Consider the following 22,996-nt stretch of genomic DNA (forward strand, 5'->3'; position numbering starts at 1 on the left):
ACGATAATTTATATTATGATTTTATAGCTAAGAATACAGAAATGCAAATTCAACAAAAATATTTATAATTCCTACAAATAATTTATCAATTTTCTGTTCTATTTTTTTTTCATTTTTGCTTCAAATAGCTAATTATTTGTAAAACATCAAAATGATCGCGTATAACAAAATATTTCTATTAATTAAATTTCAATATCTAGAACGTTTTATTCGTTAAGTCAATTCAATGAATTATTTTCCATCGGTATAATACTCGTAGAAAATTACTTTATTGCGAGTCGAGATATTTGGCCGACAAGATAACAAAACAAACTCAAAACAAGCTGAAACGGAAATAGCAAAGGAAGCTGTTTAAACGATTCATGTTTTTGGCAGTGCAGTTGTACTATATAAAAGTCTCGTAGTGCTGCAACTCGCAAGACTATATTGAAGATCAGAAACTAGCACTGTAATTTACACTCGAAAATCGTTGCCAAAGAGAATGAAAGAGAAAGAGAGAAAGAGAGAGAGAGAGAGAGAGAGAGAGAAAGCCGTACGCATTTATACATAAGATATAGCATTCCCTTATGTAGGAATATACAGGGTGGGGCAATAACTTTGTCTACCTTGAATATCTTCTCGGTTTACAATCATATTAAAAAACTTCAAAAGGAAAAGTTGCATTATTGCACAGGAGAAACGTAGTGGTTGAAAGAATTTTTTCTTTATGTCATGTTTTTGCGATATTCTAATAGAATTTGAAACACATAATACATAGATGTAATTTTCATATTGCTGTAAAAGACGTATTGATTTATTATTTATTGATAAACATTATCACCATAGTAGTATGAAAAAAAGTAATTTTCATATCACTGAATAATATACACGTTTTTGTTGACAGTTAATGTGACCTTTCGTCCTGTAGTATTGACGCATATGGTTACCATTTTGAATATCTTCTGTAACGTAAGAAAATATATTTTACTATATAAAATTTGCTTTTGGACGATCTTCACTAATAGCTTCTTGAAACCGTCTTAACGCCGGTTCTAGCAAAGCGGTCATAAGAAAAGGTCATCCCCATTTAAATATAAATGAAGATAATCTTGAAAAAGTTTCCTTTACGCTTTCATCTCTACGCAATAAGTAATACATAGGCATCAAAATATTCCCCTCTCTATGCGATACAAGAAAATTCTGTATCACAAATATTTTTTTCTTTTATATTATTACTACTAACATAGATATATTCAAGATGAACAGAGAGTTATTGCCCCACTCTGTATATGCGTGTTTCTCTAACAGGTCGCGTGTAACATCGTGTGTTACGTGGCAAAGTTGCACTGAGCTTGATTAGATGTACTTGGACACGCGATACCAACGAGATACTTGCACGATCTGCGAATTGATCAAATTTGCATTCACGTAGTCGTTCAAATTCAAAAATGGGCTTCCACCACTCGACAATATTTGCTAAATATAGTCTCATGTTGACGAAGCGAAATCATTTCTATCGAAGAAACTAATGCAACAAATCCAGTTTTATACATATATTGAAATTAATATAAAAATTTGAATATTATATTTTTATATGAATTATTCTTACACTTTGTTACCTAGTGTAAAATTAGAATTTAATCCACGTTATATCTTGTATTATGCGTAGACATTGATTCGGTGCGTTTATAAAATAAATTAAATATTCATTTATGGCACCAAATTAATTTCTACAATTATTTTTGCGATTATACATTTTCTTTTGTTTTTTTCTCTTCTTTTCGTTTTGATTATATTATAGATCAATTGGAATATGGAGCTTCTGGTACCGACAGTTTCAGATATTATTTTCAAATATACCTGGTCCATAGCTAATTATAAGAAAACAATATCGAAAAGCAGTTCAATCGATAGTCCACATTTCGAATTGAATGTTAATGGTATTCACAGTTCTTGGAATTTATCAATAAGATTTTGGAAAGGACCCGAGGGTGAGAGATTAGAATAATATTTAAAAATAATCCTTTTACGTACTTTAGAAAATATTTGTATCTAGTAAGTTAATAACTGTTAAAAATGCAGACCTATGTTTCCCGGCTAATAGGCAAGAGAATCACAAACCCAGTAGTTTTGTGTTTGAATATCTTAAATTGCATCGTTGAGGAAGTTGAACAAGTTAAAATTCGTTTTCAATTTGGTGTATTTAATGCCGATGTCAAACACTGGGAATATTGTCACGTTAGTAGAACGGTATTGGAATTAAAATCAAACAATGAGATTATTTCACTTGGATATAGAGATTTGTCCATTGTCGACAGACACCTGAAGAAAAATGGTGAAGTCGATTTGATGGTCAAAATACAAATAATACAATGTGAGAGTGAAAAACATAATTTGTCTCAGGTATCGTAGAAAATTGTTTATTTTAAATTACATCCAACTCTTACGAATCTTTTTAATTTATTAATATTTTGTAGGATATGGCCAAATTGTTGAAACATCCACGTACAGCTGATACCAAATTAATCTGTGGTGGATTGTCTGGTACAGTAATACCAGTACACAGCAGCATAATTATTGCTCGTAGTAACGTTCTAGCTGAAATGTTATCACCCATATCCGATTATTCAAAAAATAACGAGCTACAATTGGAAAGAGATGAAGACAAAAATGAATACATGGAAGTACGCTTTCGACGCTACTCGATGCCAATCACTAAAAATCTTTAATCGTCGAAAAGCAAACGAAAATGCTCCAACTATCTTACATTAGTTTTTCTTTTCCAACGTTTCTTTAAATTTTTCTTTTCGATATTAATTTTGTTTATACAATATTATCCTAATGAAAAATATTATTGTATTTGTATCCTTGTGTGTGCTTATATAATCCCGCATGTTAAATATTATTTGCAATAATCTGTATTAAAAAATATATTTTACTGTAAATGTGTGATTTACATTTGTTTTGTATTACTTTTGATTTGTTTGATTGTTGTTGATATAATTCAATATAATTCTCTAACAGGTGAGTAATTAAATAAAATTAATTTTAATAATAAACAAATTTACTATCTTTATATATATATATATATATATATAATTGTGTTTAATTTAAATATATAATATAATCTTATTTTTCACTTTCCAGGGCCAATATTTGTTCTCATTGGAATTATTAGATATCTGCAAGGAAACGATAGATGAGCTTTTACGATACATTTACAGTGATCACGTCGATAATTTGGATAATCTAGCACCGCAATTATTATGTTTAGCGGAACGTTTTTGTCTACAAGGTAACGATGATAACGACAAATTAATATTTGTACAAGATAAAGCCTTGCTTTAAAATCATATCTTTTTCAGGTTTGAAAGAACTTTGTGAGAGGAATTTAATCGAAACTATAACACCTGATAATGTTGCTAGCAGACTTTTAATAGCAGACGAATATAGTTGTGAATCATTGAAGAGAGCAAGCTTAGCTTATTGCGAAGAAAATATAACAGTACTTAATAAAAGTTTAGCTTGGAAGATGATGGAACAAGTGAATCCTGAATTATTCAATGAAGTTTGCGAAGCTGGAATGGGAAGTTCTAGATCTAGTAATATAGATGATAGTGAATTAAGTAATTAAAGTTGAATATGATGACTTATTTCAATGATCCACTTTAGTGATAATTCATGTGATTATTGTATATTATATTTTAAGATTACTTCATTCGTTTATTTTAATTTTCATCAATCATTTGAAAAATACAATATTTCAAATTTTTCTACATAATATTTCATTTTATTCATGCAACGAAATTTAAAATGTTTACATATACATATGCATATTATATAAGAAAGAATGAAAAATTATTTTTATATTGAAAAAATATGAAATAAAAAATTATTTACATTGGTCTCTTGTTAAAAATCAATGTTGTAAAGCATCGTTTTATATCATTTAAATATTCCATGGAAGTAAAATTTTTATGCTGATTTCTATTATCAAAACATTTTAACTAAAATATTTATACTTAGCTACAATAACATATAAGTTAGGATATGCGTATGCATTATTGCAAATAGAATAATAATGTAAACGAAAATATATGGTTTCCCTTAAACCATTTATTTTTTCTTCTCCAGTAACATTTTTCTAATACTAAATCTAGCAGACAAGGAAAAATACTCCTAATTAATATTACGTCATTCATTCATTTTATTAATAATGACCTTGATAAAATAAGAAAAAATCATATTTGAAATTCTAGTGAGATTCAAATTTCATTGTTTTAAATAAATAAGTAATAGTAGGTCATGAGCTAAAAAATAAAAATAATTTGGTTACCGATCAAAGTAACCGCAGTGTCCTGTTATGATGAAAAAACAGTCAAAACAAAATCATGTGTTTGTATGTGCGTACGCGCATCCGTAAAATGTCATCATTAAAATGTAGTTGAAACGCATATACATATCCGTTTATACCCGTTAACTTTCACTATCAATTATTATATGCCTTGTAAAAAATAGATATGTTATAGAGAAAGTGGGACCTTTGTTGTGAGCTTTTCCTAAAATTTTATCTATAACAGTTACACAAGTAAGATTATCTATAATGTTATCTTTTTTGAATGACTAAGTTTTCACATAAATAATTTAATCGGCTGGGTTATATAAAACGTTATAATGTAACAGATGCCAGTCTCTACGTAATCTTACTCTAAACAACTTATTATTCATTTTACACACGTACAATAATGTCGAGAATGAATAGACCACGCGTGTTTGTTACAAGCAACAATGTACCTGATTCTGGAATCGAACTTCTACGAACTAAGTAAATAAATTTTTCTAACTACAATTACATTTTTTAATACGATTTATTCAAATCTAATATTATATATATAACAATTTTTATTTTATAATAATAATTATTATTATTAATATTATTATTACTAACTGTAAATAAAAAAATGTTTGCATTGCAATAAAATTATTTAATACGATCCATTGAGATCTGATCTATAATGCTTATTTTATGATTATTATTGTTATTAATTATCATATTACTAAATTAACGAATTTTATTATTGCAATTAAATATTTTAATACGTTGAAATTTTGATATGTTGAAATTTAATCTACAATTTCTCTTTTCAATAATTATTATTATTAAAATATTATATCAAATGTAGATGTGACGTTACGATTCTTCAGGATGTCACAAATACACGTGAAGAAATCCTTCAAGCTGTTCCTGGACATGATGCTATTATGATCGCCGGCCACGTCAACATAAATTCCGAATTTTTGAATATCGCAGGTAAACGAATAATATTATTACATAATAAATATGAAGCGTAATTAAGTGTGTAATAACTAACTATTATTATTATTATTATTATTATTATTATTATTATTATTATTATTAAAGACAATCTTTGATAATAGTTCGTATTGTTGATAACATTTGAAATTTTACTGAAATGTAAGAGAAAAGAAAAAGAAAAGAGATAAAAAGTAAAAATAAAAGAAGACAATATATCTTGAAATTATCTTGAAATCTCGGAATATAGTTACTTTAACTGATCAACATATCTGTAGCCTTGGAAAGAAAATTGATCGGTATTGTATAATAATTTACTTAGAAATCGTTTATCCTCGTGATCATTGAATTACCGTCACATAAAATTTATATATTTTTCCAAGTATTATCTAGATTCTAGAATATATATATATATATATATATATATATTTCCCATCATTTATTAATTGTTACTGTAAGAGGCATCTGACTGTTATGCGTGCTAACTATAATAATTTTTAAAATTATTATAATTCGCTTAAATATCACGTTTGTTTAATGTTCCTAACCGTTTAATTTTTATTACTTTAATGTATTTATCGTATTCTTTCAAATTGTTTTATTTTATAGGACCAAATTTAAAAGTTGTTTCTACTATTTCGGCTGGTTATGATCATTTGGACGTTCCCGAGATTAAACGACGTGGTATCAAGGTCGGTCATACACCTAATGTTTTGTCTGCTGCAGTTGCAGAAGTAGCTATTCTTTTAGCTTTATCTGCTGCCCGACGAAGTCACGAAGGACGTTTAAAAATAAATGAGTAATGTCCCAAATTCTACATATTTAATCAAATATATAATAACAATAATAATAATAATAATTAGGAGAAACATATTTATATATTGTATTTTCTTTTATTATTATCAATATTACTATTATTATTATTATTATTACTATTATTTTAAAATCTAATCTGTGTTTAAATTTGCAACAATCTAATATTTAATAAAAATGTGAACGAATAATCATTAATTATTTAAATATCGTAATTATTTAATACCGTAATTTTTAGAGGAAAAGTGCTTTCATTATATAACTGGTTACTTGGGCAAGAATTACGTAACTCCACTGTTGGAATAGTTGGATTAGGAAGTATTGGTCAAGCTATACTAAAGCGTTTAGTACCATTTGAAGTAAATACTTTTCTTTATACTGGTCATTCAGAAAAAAAGGCGGGTATGTATTCCTAAATAAACAAAATAAAAACATTTATAATTATATTTACAGTATAAATAATAAATTAATTTATTAAATTTGTTGTGTTGTATCTTCTTCTTACAAATATTAGGAAAGGATTTAGGTGCTAAGTTTGTATCCTTGGACGAACTTCTAGCACAAAGTGATTTCGTTATTGTTGCTACTCCATTAACCAATGAAACCCGAGGCTTATTTAATGACACTACTTTTGGTAAAATGAAGAAAACTGCTGTTTTCGTTAATATAGGACGTGGAAAAGTTGTAGATACGGATGCATTGGTAAGAGCTTTGAAAAATCATACAATTTTTGCTGCTGGTTTAGATGTTACCGATCCTGAACCATTGCCGGTAGATCATGAATTACTTAAACTTCCCAATGCTGGTGAGTATTATATAATATACACAGGGTAAGATAAAAGTCGCTTTCCCTAGAAAATAGAATGTCATTAACAAACCATAAAAGGGAAGACCACGAACTGTTAAAATTAAAGAAAACGTTTATCTTGTTACTCAGAGTTGTTTTCAGAATCCACGTAAATCTAATCGAAAAAATCTCTCGAGTTGAGGATCAATCATTTTACTTTAAGAAGCTTTTTATCAAATGGGGAAAGCAACTTTGATCTCATCGTATATACAAAAATTTGATATTAATAATCATAAACGTATTTATTTTAATATAATTTGTTTTCAGTACTTCTACCACACTTAGGTAGTGCCACTGTAAAAACTCGCAGTGATATGAGTATAGTCGCTGCCCAAAATATTCTCAATGGATTAGCTGGCAAACCTTTGGTTTACGAATTATAAGTATTAATAGATTTTTCACAAGTTGTAAAGGATAGATAAAGTTATTTAAAAAAGCATTTAATTCGATGATTTAGAATTATTAATATTATATACGACTTAATTTATATCTATATATATTCGATATTATTTACATTTTCTTCAATATGCATTTATGCCATTATCAATAAACTAATATAATTTAACCTTTTAAGCAAATATAATTGCATACTTTATAATGCATTATTTTATAAAATATGTTATTATAAATACGTGATTATATTATTACAATATGATTCGATAAAAATATGCGTAAGTTGATATCGTGAATTATCTATATATACTTCCTTATTTAATAATCTCATAAAAAATAATGCACCTAATGAATACATTCTTATAAAAAGAAAAAAAGAAAGAGAGACAGAGGAAACAATAATTAATAAAACTACATTTATAAACAAATATAGAATCAATTTGTTTTCAATTATAGGTACTGTACATAACAATGCCTAATAACATATTAATTATTCTTCGAGGTACGCACGAGTGCAGTCCGAAGAACATTTATTATTTATCACCCGTAATGGACTACGGGTAACCATCAGGCTTCTACCACCGCATTTTTTAAGTTACTTAAAATTGGTTCTATTTTATTCTCTAAGGATAAAATATGACCCGTATTACAATTATGACTAGCGATAAAGCTAATAACCAGCGGTAATTTATTCAGCTGCACGACCTGATGAAAATATACATATGAAATAAAACATACGTGCTGTATATGCATGTGTTATATTTTATAGAATGATTGTATTGAAATACCTGATAACTGCTATAAATACAAATAACTATTTTATTTTTTCCAAGTCCTAATTTACTAGCTTGATCTGTAGCCATTCCAAATGTGGAAAGAAAACTTGCCCTCATAGCAAGCTCTGGTGCTTTTTCATCCGCTACAGATACAACAGGTACACCATCTCGGTCAGTTATTAATATACTATGTAGGCCTTCTATGCTATTTAAAAGACCATTTAAATATTTTTTATGTTCCTGAAATTTATTTTTAAAATTAACAAGATAATTTTCAGATATTTCATATTTTAAACATGCAATAACATAACCTGAAAAGATCGATTAGATCGTAAACTTTTCTTTCATTCTTGAGAAATTAATATAAAAAATAATATTTAAACTTACTGCTGTCATTTTTTATTCCTCTTTTTTCTTGTTCACAATTTACCAATTAATAAACATAAAATAATAATATCTATTTATTGCAATAACGTTAACATTTTATCAGCTGTGACTTATTTTACGCGCGTACAAAGCAAATTGACATTTTCTTTGTATCAATTTAGGGAGGTTTCAGTTGTGTTTCTCTTCGTCAACAGGTGTACTAGTGTCGTTTAAGTATCCCTCTTTTGTGGCGGTAAAATTTGAAACGTAATGAGTTGAACAAAATAAATATTTTTCAATGTTCATTTATTTTTAAAAATATGGTAACATTATTCATCGCCAATTAAATCTAATGACACATAAGAAAAAAAGTATATGTTTTTGTGCAAATACTTTTATCGTTAAATATATATGTTAAATAAAAATATTCCAAAAAAATATATTACATATTATATATGTGTGTGTGATACTTTAAAATTAATCACATAATTCTGATTTCGATACACTGTACTTCTTAACACATTGCGTTCGAAACTTTGCTCGTTCAACGCGCTTCCAGGGCTCGCACATTTTGGCTCACTACAAAAAATCTTTGTACAATGCAGAAATGCACTTTTTTAATATTCATTCTTTTTCTTTGTTTAATAACTTAACTTAATTAAAGAATGTTGTTATTATCACTAAGCTCATTTTCATTTAAACTGTTATTTGGTGTATTCGATAAATCATCAAACAATAATTCATCTTAACTTTTATTTTCTTTATTTCTATAAGACATTTTGCTATTTTTTTAGAATAAAGATCTATTAGATAAAATAATTAAAAAACTGTAACCTCACAAATTAATACAAGGACTTTTAAATAACAATCTGTTGCACAACGACAAAACATTTTATAAAGTATGATAGCTACTGGTATAATAATAGTACTGACTGATTATTTTCTACTATTTCGGAATTTCGATATATATTTATTTCGCTAATTATTTGTCATAAGAATATGCAAAGCTTTTTTGCCTTGATAACGTAACAGAAACATTCATTTAATTTTAATTCCTTGAGTCATCAACGCACGTGTATAAAAAAACATTAAAACGTGATGTCTCATGACCCGTACGCAATGTGTTAATCTAGCTTATCATCGCAATTAGTTACTGTGATGCTTAATTAACAAATTAAGTTAATGAAATTTGTGACTAAGTTTCTTTAATATTTATGCGCGAATCTTGATCGTTATTGCAACCACCGTACATAAACATTTTTGGAATATCTTGTCCATAATACACTTTTGTATTTTGAGTTAAAGCTTCGTACTTCTTTAATTCTAAAAATTCTTTAGATAGAAGTAATTTGTTAGCTTCCGCTTGCATTCTCAATTGATAATACTCTGCATCGGAACGACTTTTTTGTCTAGCGACGTGCATTTCATCCTCAATAGACGCAATTTGTAGAAGCGACTGCTTTTCCATGATTTTTTGATTGTACTGTATCTTTGCAACTTGTGCTTCCTTTTCAGCTTCTATTACAGCCTTTTTTCTATCTGTTTCAGCATCTTTTTCAACAACTTTTTGATGTTGCGTAGATATCAATAGTTTTGTTTTTTCTGCTTCCCTAAATTTAAAAATATGTATCATTGAATTAGATTCCACTTATCATTTAGTTTCTTCAAAATAAAGTACTTACATTAATTCATAATTTTTCCTGATTGTCTCAGGAATTTTTGGTTTGGTAACTCTTACCGCTTGAATGTTAAGTCCTGGTGCTAAATCGTTAAGATCTTTTTGCAAGGCAGTTTTTAAATTTTCATCTATTTGATCAAATAGATCAATATATACTTCATGTAAGGTATGTACCGAACAAAATTGATTCAATTCATGATGTACTTTGTTAAAAATCAAAGTACGATCATAATCAGCAGTAAAATTTCTTACCATAGTGTAAACTGTAACAACAAAATGAAATAAATATATAAACAAATTATTTTTAAAATGATTATAGTTTTACTAGTATTATATGTATAGGTTCTTACCACTGTTTGCATCTAAAATATTTACAACCTCTATGCGATCAAAATAGATCATTACACCACCACTGGTACCGCAAGGTACATTTTTAACTTCATCTGTCTGTAATGTAACTTGAACAGACCGATATGTTGTTAATATAGGTATCATCATATGAAATCCAGGATTACTAACATATGGCAACAAAGCACCACCCTAAAGCAAATCAATTAAACAAGTTAATTAATTTCTCATTATTTCTAGAGATGCAAAATTTAATATAAGATACAACTTACTCTAAAATAAACACCAACATGTCCTTCTTCGATGCGATGTAGAGAAAAATGTAAAACTATTGCTAAACAAGCAGGGAGACATATTCGAATGTATTTTTGACGAAACATAATGCTAGATTAATAGTGACCTATAATATAATAACATTATTGTTCAAAGTTAAAAAAGAAAATCTTATAAGGTTTCACAATTATGAAACAAAATATATATGTATAATACTTACACTGAAGTATTTATGTGTTTTGAATAGACGAAAAAAGCATGTTATTTGGTAGACTATAAATAACAACCTTTTATATTTATTTGCTTTTTTGTTTTTTATTTATGCTCACAAAATTGGAATACTTGTCACAAAATGAGGTTATGTCTATAATTTTCTTATACAAAATGACTAATATATATTTCTTAAGTATCACATAATAAGCTTCAATACATATATATATTATTATCGAACAATAGAGATTGTACCGTTACTTTAATGTCATAAATTTTCCTAAATTCATATTCCCAAAATGCACTATTTTGACCTTAACCGCCTGCCATGGCGCTTCATACTTCCGGTATTTATATATATATTCTTTACTTTTTTGTAATTAAATTTTATGATTAAATAATATATATATAATAATTTAAAAAATTACAATATTTATATAAATAAATACCAAAATAAAAATATGATATTATATATATTTCATAATTACAGCAGTTTCAATTAATATCTACATGCATTTGTTTTGAAAATCCAAACGTATCGATTATAAGTCGAGTTACTATTAATACGACTACCACCTAATTTTTCAAATCACATTAAAAAGAAATAGTACGAATTTTTTTATAATTAAATAATTAATTATTACGCGTATATATATATATATATAAATAATTAAATTGGATTCACAAGAATATAATAACAGTGCATAATATTTTTATTAACAACTCAACAATCGATATAAGTATATTAGAATTGAACAATTATTTTCAATAAAATTTTTCATCAATTATTTCTTTTTTACTTTACGTAAACGTGAATTAGATTTTTCCTGTAATTGTTGTAGCATTTCAGCATCGGCTATATTTTGATTGAGCATTTTTAATTCTTGTAAAGCACGTTTAGCTAATTGTCCCTCGGGTGTTCCAACGGGTTCCAAAAGAAGCATTGTCAAAGCTTTTCTGAGAAGTATTCCAGCTTCTTGAAGCTGAGAAGACATTTCCATGGGGGAAATTTCGTGCGCTGCGTAAGCACGATTAGCCAGTAACACCAAAGGCAAGTGCATTTCGTATAACATTATACCTGAAAACTCATGCTTTACGAAATAACTCACGCTCCTTCGTTTTTTATGAATGCTTTCAAACACTTTTTAAAGAAGGCCTTTGATTTTTGGTATATCTATCTGATATATTATTTATATATTTTATATATTTATAAAATATATATTATTGTTATTATATCATTTATCAATATATATATTCATATATATATATATATATATATATATATATTTGGTCTAATTTCTAACTACCAATTATATAAGCATATAAAAATAAAGCAAAAAATTCTAAACTATCCATAAGCAGGTTCTAATTTTAATTTAAGCGTGAGAAAGCTTTTCCCAATGACAGCATTAACTACATATAAGCATTGATCGTTTCTTTACCAATCGATTACTACATAATTACTTACCTTTCAATCGAGAAATTCCAGGTTCTACCAATTCCAATACTTCAAGAATTTCCTTACATAAATTGAGCATTTTTTGAATAATTTTTTTTTTAGGATTCGATGACGCTACTTGTTTTCTATAGATTGTTAATAATTTTTGTTTCAATGCCAATAAAAGATAATGATTAGGATGAAAAGATTGCGTAAGTTTCTTAATTAACGATTCCAAATCCTGCGATTAAAAAATCAAATAATAAAAAAAGACTTGAATAGTACAAATTTTGCAATCGAATTTATATGAACATGTTGATATAGAAATCAATACGAACTTTGACATCGGATTTACTGCATTCATGGATAAGTGTTCGAGTTATGTTCAAAGTTGCTCTAATGAGATAACCACCGTACGTTTTTCTGCATCTATTACATCGCCATTTACAGTCACGTTCGTACGGTTTAGTTTTTAAAGGATTTTCTGCTCCAATATAACCATCTTTGCAACGTGGACATCGAATGCTACTTAAATAAGAACCTAATTCATACGGATCTTTACAAAGTGTACATTCACATTCGAAATATTTCTCTTCTCGGAGATGTTCTCTTCTTTCGGCTGAACCCTAAATAAATAAAAAAAAAAAGCAAATAATATTCGATAATTATATCTTCATGTTTGATCTAACTGTTTATAAGACAAACAAACCAAAAGTGACGAAGTATAATTGAAGTAAATGACGTCATTTTCTTTGATCGGTAAACTGGCATAAACAGTGAGTTGAAAATTATCATCAACAGTAATGTGAGTATTAGCTCTACAATCATGAGCGATAAGAGAGGCTTCCAAGTACAATCCACGTAGAACTAAAGCATCCAATCTACCAGGTGGACGTAATTCAAAAGTATTTACATCGAGAATACCACAAAGCCGTTGTAAAAAATCCGACGTCGTAGTGATATCGTCGTCATTGGTCACCAGTTGAAGATCACGAAATATCTAATTGTAAGCGTAATTGTACTTGTAATGATATCTTTTTTTTTTTACAAGTTATCAATCCATAGTTTTTTCTTTCTTGTTTTTTAATTTACTTTGATAACGTTAACTTCTCTATCCTTCCAAACGAGAGTGCCTCTTCTTTGATCCATGTGTGATTCCATACGACTCACTTTGTCCCATAGATCTGGATCTCGATCTTTTAAGAGAAATAATCTCAAAGTTAGTAATATTCCTATGATATCGTACACGTTATCCTTCGATATCTTTTCGTTGTCCTTGAATAGCTTACACTCTTCGGGTGTATGATGACTAGGATTTTTCTACGAACAATTATTAACATTTGTCGAGGGAAAATCTTTATTTTTACAAACAAACAAATTATTGTTACCTCGCAAGATGAACTACATAAAGGAGCAACGGAACATTTCGTGCAAACATATTGCAATTTCTTGTTAATTTTATTTAATAATTTTAAGCAGGCAAAACAAAAGTAATCTTTGTCGAATACTCCAGGGCCAACTGCAACTGGTTTTTCTCGAAGTATTACTTCGCCAGCTTTTAAATTTTTCCCAGCTATTAAATATCTACAAAATAAAAAGAAAAATATGATGTGTGAATCACACGTAGACAAATTGTACCTTCCGAATTTTTCCGAATGCGCAAGCTTGTACGTTTGTGGTTTCGAAATAGAGGATGACTTGTTCTTATTAATTTCTTTCGACATGTTCTCGATTAATTGTCAAATTTCTTAATTTTTATACGACCATATCGAACGTTCTCGCTAAATAATGGATAGATTTTCACGTGCAATGAACCAACATCGAAATGTAGGAAGCTGCACTTTCACACGATACACTACAGTATTCTTAGAAGCCGATCTGTCGCTGTTAGAGGGGGCACATGATACGAGAACAAAATTAGAAACGAAATTGCACACATGCATCTTTTGCATTGCGGGGGTGCATACTAAAAAAAAATAAAAATACAAATATATATATATATATATATATATAAATTATCGTAAATCAAGAAACTTGGTTTTATTATCATTAAAATATTTTATTGTGTACGCTTAAAGAAAAATTATACATATAATACATACATTCATAAATAATATTATATATCAATTAATTCTATAAATAAATTATAATTCTTGAATAGATTGTTCGAGTTGTTCTAATGATTGTTTAGCGACAATTCCTATTTGACCTTCTGGTGTATCTGCAGGTTCTAAAGTTAAGATAGTTGCAGCTTCTTTCAATATTACCAAAGCTTCTATCATTTTTGATTTTAATCCAGCTTGATCGATAGTACCGGCATTCCATTGATCCTTTGCCAAGAAAAGGAGAGGTGCGTGTAATTCGTACAATGTCATCCCTAGATAACACATTCACGATTCAATTCATTTATTAATTAGATTTTTTGTATATATCCTTATATTACTTATCTATATACACACTTATATACAGTTATTTACCTCTTATTCGCGAGTAACCAGGTTCTATGACGTTCAATACTTGAAGTAATAATTTACACATGTCAACTTTGTGTTCTAACACTACAATTGGTAAATCATCCAATAAATATTCATCGACTCGACCATACATTTGAGTCAACGAATGCCTAAAATATAATAATTTTTTGGATCAACATTATCTTATATAATTTTAAAAATTAATTATTCTTTTTCGATACTTTTTAAGTTAATAGTTTTACAGTTTGAAAAAAGTAAAATTACTTAAGAATTTGTCGTCTATCTAAGAAATATTTTCTCATCCTGTATGCTCACCTCAACATTGTAAGAAAAGCATGTCGTGGATGTAAAACCGAATGATATTTTTTAATAACAGTTTCTCTCTCTTGAATGGCATCAGCCCCATCAGCACCACTTATGTTTTCGACAGCTTCAACGTCGGCAGAGATTATTTGGAAGACTTTTTTAACCGCTTTGCCAGGAGTTGAGAATTCACAATGAGTACATTTCCATACACTATTCTCATCTGTTCAATGTAAAATAAATAATGATAATATATTTAATTGATACATATATATGTATAGGAAAATTATGAATAAATTAACTATTCTACAATAACGCGATAATTATTTCAAATACCTAAAGAATCCAACGGTAAAACAATCCCATTATCACATTTATTACATTTCAACGTAGACATGTGAGTTCCCAGCTCGGTTGGATCGGAACAACGTGGGCAAGCACACGCAAAGTGTTTCCCTTCGAGAAGGTGTTCCCTTCTAAGCATTGTTGGTAATAGAGAATGCGTGTAACTTCCGTAAAGTTCACCGCCCTCAGGTACCATGGTAGTAGTGCGTAAGAATACCCTGAAAATGAATAAAAAAAAAAAAGAAGCAGCAGACTTAATTACCAGTTATGGTATCTAACAATAAGTGGTGTACTAACACCATAGCTGTTAGATCTTAATTGTTCCCAATGTATACACTTACAATGTACGTTACGATTCTAGACAGGCAAAGTAAATTAAAAAAAAAGGTTGATAATAATAAATATAATTAAAAAAAAAAATGAAATGCTTACCTGTAATCCGAGGGGGATACACTATGACATGTGTTTGAAACACAAGAATGATTCATCATTGCAACTGTTGGATAAAGTGCTCTAGCAGTGAATCCTCTCGACGTTCTTATTTCAAAAGTATTAATTTCCAAGATACCACAAGCCGTTTGTATTTCTTCTTCGGAAAATCTAGAATTAATAATAGATCGCTGATATAATATTAATCGATGGATTACAAAAAAAATAATTGTAAATGAATTAAATGTCATTGTTTAATTCTTAATCATACTTATCAAATTTAAGTTGTTTCCTTAAATATTCAACGACGTTCACGTGATCCGATTTCCAATGTGGTTTTTGAATTCTCATTTTATTATGGGCCTCCATATTTTTCACTTCCTTTTCCCATCTTTCGGGATTTTTTAATGACTCCAATAATAATCTAAGAGGTGTGATACATTCCAATTGGGGAATTCCATTTTCGTTATTTTGTTCCAAAGCTGCGGCTATGTTAAATTTTTCTTTTGCTTCTACGAACACCTACATCATCATAATTAAATAAATACATATGTGAAAATATATTTTTATCACGGATTCATAATATTAAATGAATGAGTAAATTACCAGACACTCGTAGTCTTTATGTTGTGGTTGATTTTCACATTCCGGGCCACAGACCGGCCAACTGCATTTCGAACAAAGTGGTTTCTCTTCAAGGCTGGATGACCATGGTGCATAACAAGAAAGACACAAGGGATAAGTGAAAGCTTTTGGTCCAACAACAAATGGCATCTCGGTTAAAATTTCTTCACCTGGTTTTAATTCTCTACTTGCAACCATATACCTGTACAACACCAACAATCAAATTTTCTTATCTTTCCTTTTTTTCCTGTATCCTTTTTTCTGTAATCCTTTTTTTTCTGTACATGTTAATTAAAATAATCAAATAAATTTTAATCGATTTTACCTTCCCACTTGATCATTTTGACGAATGTTATAAGCCTTCGTTTGAGCGGATTCCTAAACAAATATACATTGTAATAAATTTCAATATTTTGACTTGACAAATATGCATGTAATTAAATTATTATTATAAATAATAACAAAAAATAAAACATGAACACTTCATAATTTCACTTGTATGTACTTTAGAAACTATTCACTTTCAATTAATAATTAAAACGAACCACAAAGAAGATATATTATTTATATAAAAAGAAGAAATAAACACGTACTTTTTGTTCTGACATGATTTATCTTCGTTAATTGTTAAATCTTTATTTAATTTATTTTTGCACAACTTTTAGCAAACGGCTTTGTCGAATACTTCCGGACGACTAAAAACAACATACAGTCAGTTCCTTATATACATATAGGTTTTAACAAAAATACTAACTGGCTAATCTTGCCAATAATATAATCTAGAACGTGCTACCAAGTTCTATCATCGACTTGAGTACAACAGATGTATACTAGAAGTACGTTTTGCATAGTTTCAACGTGGACCAGCAGTAGATGTATTTTTAGATTCCTCACTTGGTCTATACAAAGTCTCTTAACTAACATTAATTAATTATTAAACTAATATCAACTTTTCTCATATTTAAAATTAAAAAAAAAATATTAAATAAACAAATGAAATAAACGAAATAAGATTTGAAAAAACTTGAGCAAGACAATAAAAAAAGATGCAACAGCTATAAATAATTCATCGTCTATTATTAAACGACAATGCTTATTAGTATTGTTCTATCAAGGGCTTAAATATATTGCGGTACGTGTTATGTTTTAATTTTATTTTCAATCTAATTTTACTTATATAGCAGACATTCGATGTCGCGTGCACCAGCACGTACTATAAGGTTCAATAAACGCACTTGTGTTTTATCGTTACATGTTAATTTAACATTGAAATAGAAAATATTATAAGTGTAATATATAATTATAAATAATAAGTTATATAATTATAAGTAATAAGTATTTATAATTATAAAGCTGTGCTTTATTTTATAATGTAACGCAATGGAAGAGCGTTTCGGCGGCTTTTTTTACGATATTTTTAATTTTTCCAAAGCGATTAAGAAATATTAAAAAAAAAAAGAATAAAATATGTTTAATTTTTTATGAGCTCCGTGGAATAGGATAGGCTGCTTTAAATTTCATTTAAATAATATATATATATATATATTTGAATACAATTTTCTTTAATAAAAAGCTTGATAAGAAGTGAATACCGGAACCTTTTCTTTTTTATAAAAAAGCACTGTTTAGAAATATAATCATTAGAAGGTATGATAACTAATTGCTAAAGGTATCTAATAAATGTTTCTTTCTCGGTAATATGTATTGGTGTCAGGATAAATAATTTATTGGCACATAATACGCTTTACGGTACTACTATGAGCAACAGACTATGAAGATCTTGGTACGTAAACTACATAATACGAATAATATACGATTTCATAAGAGATACGAGATTTTCAGGGACGTGTTATAATTGTTTTTCTTTTTACGTCTCCAAGTATAATTTGGTTCTAAAATATTAAAAAAAAAAAAATAATTTAAATAAAGATTCGAGAAATTAATTGAAAATTCGAATTTCATATATTCCAAGTACTTTATTGTAATACCTATTATATGTATCAATTACTAAATCGATGGATACCATATTGTATATATTAAAAAAAAAAAAAAGAAGAACAAATAAAAATAAAAAAAGAATTTTGAAGAGTCGAGAAGTTAGTTGGAAATTAAAATTTGATATCGTACAAATAATCGATTGTAATATCTATCGATTATCAAATATACATTGTATGCATTTAACGAAAAAGAAAAAGAATTTAATTTTAATACAATATTTTTAATGAAAAAGTTCAATAAACAGCGTACAGATAATACAGATACGTGCAAAATCCACGCCTATGCGGTGTTGAAGGGAGGGGGAAGAAAGTTCCTTCTTTAAGGTTACGTAATAGTCTGGAGGATGATCGATGCAACAATTAAATTGTTAAAAAATTGGATTTTAAGTTAATAAATATAAATATAATAATCGATAGGGGGATAATGGAAATAAGAATAATTAGAATTAGTCAGTCGTTGTCTCTGTGTGAGACTAACTGAATGCATAAAAATAGCGTCAAAAAATATTTGTAAATTTGAGGTATAGCTCTGCGCATGCGCAAACGGTCATAAGCCTGTATCTCCCCTCAGTATCAGCGGTAGACTGTCTCGCGTAACGCAATTCTTGTCTGAAGTCACACCATTTCCTATACTCGCTTAATCTCCTAACATAAAATTGTAAGTAAAATTGAATTAATAAGAATTATTATTAACAAGAATTAGTAGTCGTATTATTGATAAACGTATTAATATCACAGGCACGACTTAATTGATATGTAATAAATTGTAACTACCGGCTTTGATTAGTTCGAACAATGTCGTTCACGAAAATTCAATGATCTTTACCTTGTAATGTGTCTCTTCTCTTTCAAAATTACTTTCTTATCCTATGATAATCGAATTTAATGATTTATTTATCTACGATTTATAAGTAATCTTTCTTATTAAACTCGGAATAAATTTGTCTTATTCGGATGTAAGAAAAATCATTTTTTTTGCTCCTTATGTAATATCTGAAACAGGTCAATATCATTCCATTTTCGCGTAACGCTATCGAACCACCGTTCTCATAACCAATACCTAACAACGTAATATATTTTTATATTTACAAAAATTAAATTATTGCTGATATTTTCTTTAATAGTTCTTCGATTAAAAATCATTTTTTTTTTGTTTCTTGACATATTTTCTTACTTTCTTTTTTTTTTTTTCTATTCAAACAATGTCTCTGTCTGAGAAATATTTTATATTTAATTTCTATAATTAATACTTTGTATTCGAGTACTTTTACTTATATCCAAATCACTTTTCTTAATTATTATATAATTAAAATATTTTATATATGTATGTATGTATGTATGTGTTCATATATATGATGATAAATTTATTGTCATTATTATAAAAACAAATATAATATATAATGTGTGTATTTACAAAATTGCAATATAAATTTTAAACACTTATTTGGTTAATAAAAAAAAAAATACAAAATATATAACATAGTAATATTAATTTTTCAGAAACTTTGACAAATATGGCTCCCCCGACGTACAAAGATCTTGGAAAAAGTGCACGCGATGTTTTTTCCAATGGTTATCATTTCGGCCTCTTAAAATTAGATGTCAAAACCAAGACTGATTCTGGAGTTGAGTTCTCCAGTGGTGGAGTATCCAATCAAGATACTGGAAAAGTATTCGCTACTTTGGAAACCAAGTATAAAATTAAAGAATATGGTTTAACATTCAGTGAGAAATGGAATACCGATAACACTCTTGCAACTGATGTAACTATTGCGGATAAATTACTTAGTGGACTTAGCATCGGTTATAGTTGTACTTTCTCACCTCAGACTGGGTAAGAGATCTTATTTTACAATTGTTGATATAAAATTGACATAGCTAAATATAAGCTTTTTCTTTAATGTAGCACTAAGACTGGACAATTGAAGACTACTTACAAACATGAAAATGTATCGGCAACTGCTGACTTCGATTTAAGTCTTACTACTGGTCCACTCATTAATGCAACTGCAGTTGTAGGATATCAAGGTAATTATTAATATTTTTTAAAAATACATATCTAATTGTTATTATTAATCAACCCCTTACATTATGATTTAACACATGGAGCTGCATGTCAAAATTGATGTTATTTTATTTCATGCTTCGTATGTTTGATCCATAAGATTTACCACAAGTAAAACTTGTGTTTCTCATGTTTAGGCAAAAAACTTTTGCAATTTGGATAATAATGCATAGTGTTATATTCTTTTATTGTTATGTTATTATTCCTATTTCCCGGAATTCTTGTTTCAAACTATACTTTCCTGAAACTGGTTAACATTTTATTGTTTAGATCCATTCCATATGCGCTCCTTTCTAATCCTTTCCTTGATTCGTCTTTGTGATTTCCAAGATATTCCAGGGAACCATGTAAGATGATAACAGAATAGGTACAAAAGATTTTAACGTAACTTCTAATTTATTGTTTTTTATTGCTTTCAGGATGGCTCGCCGGCTATCAAGCTTCTTTCGACTCGCAGAGAAGCAAGCTTACAAAGAACAATTTTGCTCTTGGATTTACTGCTTCTGACTTTGGTTTCCACACTTGTGTGTAAGTATTAAATTTTTAAAAATAAATATTGGTAATTTTTATTAATGAAAAATAAAATTGATGTTTTTGTAATATCTAAATATAGGGACAATGGACGTGAATTTGGGGCCTCCATTTATCATAAGGTCAAACCTGATTTAGAAGGTGCCATTAATCTGGCTTGGAATTCCAGTAACAATGTTACACAATTTGGACTTGGTACCAAATATAATCTTGATAATGATGCGAGTGTTAGGGCTAAAGTTAATTCTCAACTTCAGATAGGGTTGGGATATCAACAGAAACTTCGTGATGGTAAGTCCACGCGCTATAGGATATTTTTTCGTTTATATTTTTTGTTACCGTGTATTTTCATCAATTCATTTTACAGGCGTAACTTTGACTCTTTCTACCAACATTGATGGAAAGAACTTTAGTTCCGGTGGTCACAAAATTGGTTTAGCATTAAATCTCGAGGCTTAAATATAAAACCTTTAACAGAGAAAAAAAAGACGTTTCAAACAGTTATTACTTTCATGACTTTGATGTCATAAAAACTGCAACACAATACATGCTTCAAATAAAAATATTACCTATAACATGTAGATAGGTTTATCCTTAATTAGATGCCACACGAAAAAAAATATCATGCATCACTTCTAAGCAGTTACAGGGACTAAACTATATAATGTCACGATCATGGAATAAAATACATTGAATTGTTCAAGAAAAGTATCTTCTATAACACAGGTAAAAAAAAAAGAAATTAGTGTGGTATGATTATTCCTTCTATACTTCGATAATATTATAGACATGTATAATAATTTATTGCTAATTTGTCTGAGCAGTTGAATCCTGTAACACAGAATATAAAATATTTGCTACACGATGTTGTACCAAAAAAAAATAGATAAAAAACATATAGAAAAAAAGATTACATTCACATAAAATTAATATTAAATTTAATTGCCTTTATGTGCTATACAAAAAAATTGCAATAGTATGATTGCAGTACGTTCACTTTTTTGAATTATTCACAAAACAAAATTTAGCAATTTCTCACTAATGTATTTATGTAAGAATTCATTCACAAACTGAACAATAATACATTTTATTGACAACTAAATATTTTGCATATAAGTAAAATTTGTTATCATTACAACAATTTTGTTCCTAGTATAATATGTAATATTATAAAGGTAGATGCATGTGGTACACAATATTCTCATATATACAATTATACGTATGGTGTAAATAGTGAGATTAAGTCGTTGTCTAGCTCTAGTAAATTGCAAAGACAATATCTTTCTTTAGTCTTTACATTTTTATTATCTACGTCAAGTAACTATTAAAAAAAAGAAAGAAAAAAGAAAATTGTGCATATATATATATATTACTATTTCTCATTATTGCTGGGATATCACTGCATATACTACTAGGGTAGGTATATTTTTCAATTCTTGATAAATAACTGCCATTTTATTTTCTAATTTATTAAACAAATTACGAAATATTATTTGAATTAATAAATTGACTTTAATTAACAAAAGAGTTTACTTTTGTTTTATATTCTCATTTTTCACTAGACTAGACTAGGACTTAGAATCGCTTCTTCATGATACATAATATGTATATATATATATACATATACTTATACATATGCAATCAAAACATATAACAAAAATTTCAATATATAATTGCGATCCTTATACTAAATATAGTTTATGTTTTCCAAGTTTCAATTATATCACCAACACAATTTTATAGTTATTATTCCACAGTTTTATTTTATATAGAAAGTATAAATAAGTTTTGAA

General features: G+C 28.1%; 7 protein-coding genes across 8 annotated transcripts; 3 read left to right on the plus strand and 4 right to left on the minus strand.

Annotated features, from left to right (window-relative positions):
- Positions 1–889: 889 nt before the first annotated feature.
- On the plus strand, positions 890–3,713 carry LOC106789990 (speckle-type POZ protein-like). Its single transcript, XM_014754593.1, is given in 6 exon segments — positions 890–948; positions 1,781–1,970; positions 2,084–2,382; positions 2,457–2,767; positions 3,132–3,274; positions 3,345–3,713. Coding segments are annotated over 6 exon segments (1,242 nt in total). The 5' UTR covers positions 890–918; the 3' UTR covers positions 3,614–3,713.
- Positions 3,714–4,292: 579 nt separating this feature from the next.
- On the plus strand, positions 4,293–7,765 carry LOC106789984 (glyoxylate reductase/hydroxypyruvate reductase-like). 2 transcript variants are annotated; one of them, XM_014754583.1, is made up of 6 exons: positions 4,293–4,804; positions 5,163–5,290; positions 5,903–6,092; positions 6,345–6,508; positions 6,621–6,911; positions 7,221–7,765. In XM_014754583.1, exons 1-6 carry the CDS (start codon positions 4,725–4,727, stop codon positions 7,334–7,336), a joined length of 969 nt encoding a protein of 322 aa, XP_014610069.1. In that variant the 5' UTR covers positions 4,293–4,724; the 3' UTR covers positions 7,337–7,765. The 2 variants fall into 2 exon arrangements, with proteins under 2 accessions (XP_014610069.1, XP_014610070.1); XM_014754584.1 differs by having other exon boundaries at positions 4,729–4,804; positions 5,185–5,290.
- LOC106789985 (ragulator complex protein LAMTOR3-A) lies at positions 7,762–8,682 on the minus strand. The gene is made up of 3 exons (XM_014754585.1): positions 8,510–8,682; positions 8,135–8,362; positions 7,762–8,051 (listed from the first exon to the last, which is right to left on the minus strand). The coding sequence occupies exons 1-3, from the start codon at positions 8,516–8,518 to the stop codon at positions 7,914–7,916; spliced, it is 375 nt and encodes a 124-aa protein (XP_014610071.1). The 5' UTR covers positions 8,519–8,682; the 3' UTR covers positions 7,762–7,913.
- A 94-nt stretch (positions 8,683–8,776) lies between these two features.
- On the minus strand, positions 8,777–11,332 carry LOC106789983 (erlin-1-like). Its single transcript, XM_014754581.1, has 5 exons — positions 11,008–11,332; positions 10,787–10,914; positions 10,517–10,706; positions 10,171–10,429; positions 8,777–10,098 (listed from the first exon to the last, which is right to left on the minus strand). The coding sequence occupies exons 2-5, from the start codon at positions 10,892–10,894 to the stop codon at positions 9,684–9,686; spliced, it is 972 nt and encodes a 323-aa protein (XP_014610067.1). The 5' UTR covers positions 10,895–10,914; positions 11,008–11,332; the 3' UTR covers positions 8,777–9,683.
- Positions 11,333–11,782: 450 nt separating this feature from the next.
- LOC106789952 lies at positions 11,783–14,159 on the minus strand. The gene is made up of 7 exons (XM_014754531.1): positions 14,074–14,159; positions 13,824–14,019; positions 13,528–13,755; positions 13,145–13,435; positions 12,774–13,061; positions 12,466–12,676; positions 11,783–12,075 (listed from the first exon to the last, which is right to left on the minus strand). Exons 1-7 carry the CDS (start codon positions 14,157–14,159, stop codon positions 11,783–11,785), a joined length of 1,593 nt encoding a protein of 530 aa, XP_014610017.1.
- Positions 14,160–14,516: 357 nt separating this feature from the next.
- LOC106789955 (protein msta) lies at positions 14,517–17,293 on the minus strand. The gene is made up of 9 exons (XM_014754536.1): positions 17,204–17,293; positions 16,936–16,988; positions 16,593–16,812; positions 16,258–16,508; positions 15,990–16,157; positions 15,549–15,775; positions 15,225–15,435; positions 14,913–15,058; positions 14,517–14,812 (listed from the first exon to the last, which is right to left on the minus strand). The coding sequence occupies exons 1-9, from the start codon at positions 17,216–17,218 to the stop codon at positions 14,580–14,582; spliced, it is 1,524 nt and encodes a 507-aa protein (XP_014610022.1). The 5' UTR covers positions 17,219–17,293; the 3' UTR covers positions 14,517–14,579.
- A 1,853-nt stretch (positions 17,294–19,146) lies between these two features.
- LOC106789982 (voltage-dependent anion-selective channel-like) lies at positions 19,147–22,537 on the plus strand. Its single transcript, XM_014754580.1, has 6 exons — positions 19,147–19,265; positions 20,108–20,441; positions 20,514–20,635; positions 21,092–21,200; positions 21,286–21,494; positions 21,571–22,537. Exons 2-6 carry the CDS (start codon positions 20,122–20,124, stop codon positions 21,660–21,662), a joined length of 852 nt encoding a protein of 283 aa, XP_014610066.1. The 5' UTR covers positions 19,147–19,265; positions 20,108–20,121; the 3' UTR covers positions 21,663–22,537.
- Positions 22,538–22,996: the final 459 nt, after the last annotated feature.

This window comes from Polistes canadensis, unplaced genomic scaffold (assembly GCF_001313835.1).
Source record: "Polistes canadensis isolate GaletaPanama2010 unplaced genomic scaffold, ASM131383v1 scaffold_209, whole genome shotgun sequence".
Taxonomy (NCBI): Eukaryota; Metazoa; Arthropoda; class Insecta; order Hymenoptera; family Vespidae; genus Polistes; species Polistes canadensis.